Raw genomic sequence first — 7,100 nt, forward strand, 5'->3', positions numbered from 1 at the left:
CTTTCTGTCTTGTATTCGGCTTTTGCTAGATGTCGGTATTGAGTGTGGATTCTGAAGACTATATCATCGCTGGCCCTAGAGTGACAACACTTAACACTACAGAATCAGTAGGCACTCGATAAGCATGGTGCCATCCGCGCACCCGGGCGCAGAAGCAATCGAACAGCTATTACTTGATATTGACAAACCGTAATCCTTCACTTAGCTGGGCGGCTTGAGCCGGTCAAAAACTATCGACTTATTATACTAAGTCATAGTCGATGTAACCATAATCAAATAGTAGTTCACCATCTTGGCGCCATCCGTAGTACTAAGTGGGACGATCGACATTGCCCTATGATTATAGCTCCGCATAATACAGCAATTAGGGCTGGTCCCGAGCCTTCCCAAATGCTTCACTCCGAAGTTTCACCGATGACCTCTGCTAGCTAGTAATATACATACTTCAATCACACCGGGATCAAGTTGAGGATGATTCCTGTATTATCATACATTATGATTCTCTCCGCAATTTATTTTATTGGTCTATGGCTGTGGTGCTTGTTCAGGCTTCTGCGTTCTGATTGGCCTCTCATTCAAATAGCAAGTGACCGCATTCCTATATATGGATCCCTGGACCCTATGAATCAAATTACCCAGGATATTGTATCATCGGGTGCTCTATATAAACATTTACATAGGCGAGAAATATCAGGGCTTTTCCCTAGATTAACATGGTTTAACACATGCTTTCTCAATATGAGGACACCTGAAGTGTCTGACTAATGAGCTATTACATCGTTAAATAATGCGGGGAAGGTTGACAGCCTCACCACTAAGCAACAAACCCCTCCTCTTGCGACTACCAGCCTTCAATCAACCAAGCTCGATTGTTTCCCAGGCTCGTTACTAAAATGCCCACTGCAAAAGCAACTATAAACGGCACCCTGCTCGCCGAAACCACTACCTGGGAGGAAGTCGAAGGAAATATTTACGTGCGATTTTGACTCCGTAGCCCCGCAGTTGATATCAATCTGATCATTGATGCTATAGTTCCCCCCATCGACAATTCAGGAGTCGTTTTTCGTCAAGTCGGATCATACGACATACTGTGGGTGGAAGGGCGACGCGAAGTACTTTTCTGTTGTTATTGGAGGTACTTGGCTTGGTATTTTAGTACTATCACCAGAAGCATGCTGAGGTTGGTAGATGTGACGATTCCAAATGCGGCGTGGTATTATCCAGCACCCTTTGATAAGGCGAAGCATATCAAGGATTTTGTCGCTTTTTGTAAGTGTGGAGATTGATTATTTTGGTTCTATGGCTCTCTCGTGTCCATAGCATTCGCGGGTCCAGGTCAATTGATGCTAATCCGTGGTAGATCCTAATAAGATTGACGTTAAGGTTGAATGAGTTGTCTTTGATTACGGACAAAAGGAGTGGATTATTTGGCGTGTTAACGAGGACATAGTTGAGTACAATAGCTACAGATGTTAATTCGACATATAACGAACCATATCCTTCTACTCCATCATTCAGTCCAGAGTCTAAATCGATAGACATAAGTATCGAACGCCATCCATATCATTGTTACTGTGAGAGACATAGAGAATTCTGTAGTGCTATTACTTTCCTTCGTGGATATCATGAAGTGGATGAAATCGAGTTCACCAAGTGCATAGAATGCCGTACTCTCTCCGAGGGTGCGTCACCACACGCGTTGCTGACAGGCCAGTCTCCGAAGGGGCTATATTATAAGAGGCTTTCTCTCCTAAATATATAATCTCTGGTTAACGTGGGTGCAGGAAAGCTATCCCTTGACTTTGTATTGCCCATCAGCCAGGCATAGTGGCATTAGTCAACTCGGTCAACAACCCCGTCCAATCAGTATCGCCCAGGTCGAGGTTGGCACTGTTGTCCAGCATTTCAGACCATATATCTTCTAATTGCCTCTGGCCCGTATCATCCACATTGCTAGGGAAGTCACTCGGTGGGTCCAATTCGATCGTGGTTGCTGGTGTATAACTGGTTCGGGATGTGGAAGGCAAGGGTTGCTTTGGCGCGTCGAAACCTGCCGGGTTTACATTTGAGGATGAATTGCGGTTTGGAGAAGCAGCCAGCTTGCCATGTTTCCAGTGCTTTTGCAGCACACTCATCATGGCATTGATACCCTCTTTCACTAGTGAAGATGATAGCTGAGCGTTACTGAGCATGTGGCAGGCATCAAGCACTTCCTCCTTTCGCTTCTCAGCTAATATATCGTCCCAGTTGAAACACACATCCAGCAGCAAGATCACAGCAGCCATGAATACGTGATGCATAACGGACCAGACCACCGAGCTTGGCGGTGTGAACTTTGGTTCGTCTTCGTCCATGATTCTTTTGATCTCGAGGACCTTTCGCGCGGATTGGAGACATACAATATGGGAATAGGAATAAAGCGACTCACGCGCTCCGCGGATGAAAAACTGCCGATGCAGACGACACAAGCGTGAAAAATACGCTTGTTGTAGGAGACATCTTTGCCATGCAAGGGTGGGGCGATTCTGGTACAGAGACGCGAATCGACGCCTAGAGGTCGGATCAAGGCGGAAGAACTCTGGGATCTCCGCAAGAGCTTGGTGAAACTTTTTGTCGAGTTCAAGAATCTTCTGGTAGCTGACTTCTATTCCATAGAGGTGTTCGTGGGATGTAGCGTCGATAACCTCACGGCATACGATACCAAGCTTGAGTCGCTCGAGAGAAAAGGACATGTCCGTTGGCGCCGAGATTGGTCGCGACAATCCTCCATGCCCTTCAAATTCATTATCGTCAAGATTGAGAGGCCGGTCTACCTTCATGTGTTCTGGGTTGATCAGGTAGGTCCACTCTTGAGGACCGCTCAAGAACCCAAGGAACCTGGAAATATCGTAATTAGAGACAGCCAGATAGAATGCTAAAGGAATCACTGCCTACCAGTCGTATGATGCGATGTCCCACCAAAGCCGCCGTTTGGTCTCTAGTTCCACCACGTCCGATGGATTAGCCTCCCTTTCTTCCCGAAATCGTGGTGAATCGATCCAATGCAGCTTAAGATTCTTTGCTTGACTAATAACCGCACTGAGCACGAAGAGACCACTGACTGATGGATGGCAGCTCATATTGGATGCGTGGTGCATGATCACAATTGCTGCTTGCAAGCCCTCGACGGTGGGGTTAACTGGGTAGTTGCTTTGAATCAAGGCGGCGCCGGTCAAAAACGAGAACTCGCGACTGCAAAGCTCCGCATGAATGGAAGACTCCACGGATAACTGTAAAAACAACGAGCTGGCGGCAAGGCTGAAAAAGAGGGCTAAATGGTTCAAATTAGGCGGTTGGCCTCGCTCAATCGCTTGGTAGATACCATCTATCTGGTCCTCCACGCGCTTCGGAAATATGATATGGTAAAGGTAGTCAATATAGTTAGTATAATATCGGAACAGTGCCATGGCCTCGTGTTTATGGGGAAGAAACGATAGTAAATTGAGTGTCGCAGGATTCTCCCGTGAGGCATTCCAACTTCGGCAGGAAACCGGGAGCAATGTTCCTGGAGGAACAAGATCATCCTTGTTCCTCAGCTCATCAAGTTCATCTCTCAACAGCTTTGGTGTCGCTGTTGGCACTCGGTTACCCATGTGAATGTTCTCTAGCCAGTCCGCGGTCCACAGTGATTCCCGACTGCGGTATGATGGCTGAGAGTTCGTAACAGGGGGTGCATCCACACTTCGTATTTCCTGGATCTCCGGCGTGTCTCCCTGGGCTGGAATGGCTTCTTCCCTTCGGCTTCCATCATCCGATGCTACATTATGTGTGTCCGCCGCGGCCGGTACAATGGCATAGCTGCATGGCAATCTTCGAGTGATGCAACTACTGCATGGCTGTTGTCGATTACACTTCAGTTTTTTGCGCCTGCATGATTCACAAGACACGGGATCCTGCCTTGAGACACGTTTCCGAGGCTTCTGGTGCAGCTCTGGTCCGACTCTACGCTTCATTTCGGGTGTTGTTGACAGATGTCGTGAGTCGTTGGATCTCGGCCACTTGCCAGGCGGGCGGATCACGTGCATCATCGCGATGTTATCAACACGACAACAATCGAAGGAAACAATGATATTGCGCAGAGATAGTCAAAGATGAACAGTTTTCTAGGGCGGAACAAGCGAGGGCTCTCTTACAGTATTTGCCCAGATCTTCAGAATGCTTTTATCGGCCAACATCAACCGTTTTACCCCGTCCGAGCCCTCTCGGAGCTTCCGTGGATACTCCGCCCGGATAAAATGAAGGAAGCCAGGAGGCTTGTTTAGGTCAACAAATCTAAAGGCCGGGGAGTTTTGATACTATGTCTTTGTGGGTGCTCCGAGCTACTTGCTACGGGACTTATGGCTACCTTAGATAGTATACATACCGTTCCTAGCCAGTCGAAACGACATCGTTCTGTGGAGCAATCGCGACAGAACACCCCTGACATTTTCTCAGCCGGAAGAACAGCGTGCCCTAAGAAGAAAGCTCTGTCTAGCGTATCAGTCTGGTACAATGGCGAAGGACAGTTCAACACCACCGGACCAGAAGCCTCCCAGCGAGTATACGTATGTCGTGTCGCAGAAGAATTTGTGCAACAGCTGACTGAACTTCACAGACCGCAGGCATGTTTAACAATTTTGGGTTCATTCACCGGTCTATTCTGCACCGTGGGATTCATGAACTCGTTCGGGGTCTTTCAAGAATACTATGGGAAAAATCAACTCGCCGACAAGTCCGAATCAACGATTGCATGGCTAGGCGCGATCAGCATCTTTTGCATTTTCTTCATCTCAGTATTCTCTGGCCAGTTGCTTGATATGTTTAAACCTACTGTTAGTCAATTTCCCTGACAGCTACAATGGAAAACCTAATATTAGGCCCAGTTGATGCTCTGTGTGGGCTCGCTAGGCACCGTGTTCTCACTCATGATGGTGTCGCTCTGCAAGGAGTTTTACCAGTTCATACTCGCACAAGGGATCCTTCTCGGAATTTCGCTCGCTTTGCTAGCATGTCCAATGCTCGCCCTCGTTGGGCAACATATCAAGGTGAAGCGTGGTGCAGCGCTGGGTATAGTGCTCGGCGGCTCGTCTCTCGGAGGCGTGATATGGCCTATTGCCATCAACGAACTTCTTCAGAAACCAAACATAGGATTTGGATGGACGATGCGGATTGTTGCATTTATAATGATTCCCTTATTATCTGTCTCCTGCATCTGCTGTCGGCCACCCAAAATAAGCCCTACTCCTACCCAACGACCCGCGTCTAATGATGAAGAGGCCACGATAACCAAGGCCAAACCGCCTGTCCCTAAAGCGGACTTTTCCATTCTCAAAAAGCCCAGTCTCCAGTTATCCTGCCTCGCATTTTTCATCATCTATTTCGGAATGTTTTCTCCGTTTTTCTTCACAACCTCCTACGCAGTTGCGAAAGGGTTTTCCACCGACCTGGCGTTTTATACCATCTCGATCGTGAATGGTGCTTCGTTTTTGGTCGTGTTCTTCCTGGTATTGTCGCAGACCGGTATGGAAAGTTCAACTGTTGTATCGTGTTTACCTTCTTCTCTGGCATCGTCGCTCTCTGCTGGACGAAAGCGACCTCCGTGGCTGGCCTGGTCATGTTTTCTCTCGCATATGGGTTTGCGTCAGGAGTAAGCTCTTCCAATCAGATAAACTTATATCAACAAGGCTAACGAATGTTCATGCAGGCTATCCTTTCCCTCCAGCAAGCCTGCGCAGCGCAAGTCGCCACACCACAAACAATCGGTTTAACTATGGGAACCGTCATGGCAGCCACATCTTTCTCGTGAGGCCCAGACATGCTTCAGATTATTGTACTACCACTGACATATAAACAGAGCCTTGGCCGGAGTCCCTATTAGCGGTGAACTGGCGGGTAAATATGGATATCTGGCACTGTCTATCTACTCAGGTGTGAGTCTCTTGGTAGGGAGCGTTCTATTGGCGGCGGCGCGATTCGTACAGAGTAGGGATTTGCTGGCTATTGTGTAGAGAGCGTACTGTGGGAGGCTTGAGGTTCTAGTGTTCTTTAAACGCGCGTATGCGTTATTGATAGGCTTTGGTCTTATTATAGCTAATCGGTATCATAGATCGTATAATATACAATGCACTCCGCTCTCTCGGTGTATTCATGAACATATGCTAGGAAAACGCCGTCAGAAAAACTAATATCAAAAAGTTCATTATGGATTATCAAACAGTTCATAAAAAGTTATGCTAATCAACTTTCTCGGCACCAGATACAACTTCAGGTAACGGTCAATGTCGTCTCCGACTGCATATCAGCCTCGTGAAAATACACAGGAGTAACAAGGGAAAAAGTCCGAAGCTATCATATCTCTCAGAAACTATGTAAAACGTCTGACACAATGAAAGAAAGCAACATACTGTATCCTCAGTAATTACCCAGCAAGGAGTCATCCCATCTCTCCTCGGAAAGTATAGATAAAGCCTTTTCAGACGGGTGCTAGCGCCCTGGATATTCAGGAGTCTTAGCACGACTATCTCTTGTGGCTGGTTCAGCCGCAGAGTTGCGTATTATATCCGTTGCAGTAGATGCTCACAGATGAATGCGGCGATATCTGTCTGCCGCATTGTAAAGTGAGTACCTTGGGTCCTGAGTAGCTCGACGGGCAGTCTGTAGAGAATGTCTAGGGCTTCCGCTGTGATCTGCTTGTTGAGTGGGAGGACCATTGTCATCTCATCATTCACCTTGAATATCCGAATAGACGCATGCAAGCTACTCCTACTCCCTCGGACCCAGCTCAAAACTAAACTCTTTCAAAAGCGGCGAAACCTTCCACCTTGCGAAGAGCTGCCCATTCTCCACCAAGATGCGTCGTAGCACCTCCCCTCTCTCCTCCATACCAGGCCATGCACCCTCCCACATCCTGACATATGGCTCCACGACCCCCAAGGCCTCCCTCAGCCACCTCCCCGCCCTCCCCTCCGCAATCCTCCCCTTCTTGACCATCCCCCTCTCCAGCTCATCCAGAAAAGCCTCCCTATCCTGCTCCCCCTCAACCGCAGCCCGCATGACCCCCAACAACACATGCGACCGCACCG

The 7,100-nt window shown here is 48.0% G+C and overlaps 3 protein-coding genes across 3 annotated transcripts; 2 read left to right on the forward strand and 1 right to left on the reverse strand.

The window, feature by feature from the left end:
• Positions 1–893: 893 nt before the first annotated feature.
• On the forward strand, positions 894–1,392 carry ANOM_011359 (DUF427 domain-containing protein; the record flags this gene model as incomplete). The annotated part of the gene is made up of 4 exons (XM_015556615.1): positions 894–974; positions 1,033–1,135; positions 1,189–1,269; positions 1,361–1,392. 4 exons carry the CDS (start codon positions 894–896, stop codon positions 1,390–1,392), a joined length of 297 nt encoding a protein of 98 aa, XP_015401131.1.
• Positions 1,393–1,814: 422 nt separating this feature from the next.
• ANOM_011360 (Zn(II)2Cys6 transcription factor) lies at positions 1,815–3,992 on the reverse strand (the record flags this gene model as incomplete). The annotated part of the gene is made up of 2 exons (XM_015556616.1): positions 1,815–2,877; positions 2,935–3,992. The coding sequence occupies 2 exons, from the start codon at positions 3,990–3,992 to the stop codon at positions 1,815–1,817; spliced, it is 2,121 nt and encodes a 706-aa protein (XP_015401129.1).
• Positions 3,993–4,530: 538 nt separating this feature from the next.
• ANOM_011361 (putative MFS monocarboxylate transporter) lies at positions 4,531–6,026 on the forward strand (the record flags this gene model as incomplete). The annotated part of the gene is made up of 6 exons (XM_015556617.1): positions 4,531–4,583; positions 4,634–4,850; positions 4,902–5,538; positions 5,610–5,665; positions 5,723–5,820; positions 5,873–6,026. 6 exons carry the CDS (start codon positions 4,531–4,533, stop codon positions 6,024–6,026), a joined length of 1,215 nt encoding a protein of 404 aa, XP_015401130.1.
• Positions 6,027–7,100: the final 1,074 nt, after the last annotated feature.

The sequence above is a fragment of the Aspergillus nomiae genome (genome assembly GCF_001204775.2).
Source record: "Aspergillus nomiae NRRL 13137 chromosome Unknown contig00664, whole genome shotgun sequence".
Classification (NCBI taxonomy): Eukaryota; Fungi; Ascomycota; class Eurotiomycetes; order Eurotiales; family Aspergillaceae; genus Aspergillus; species Aspergillus nomiae.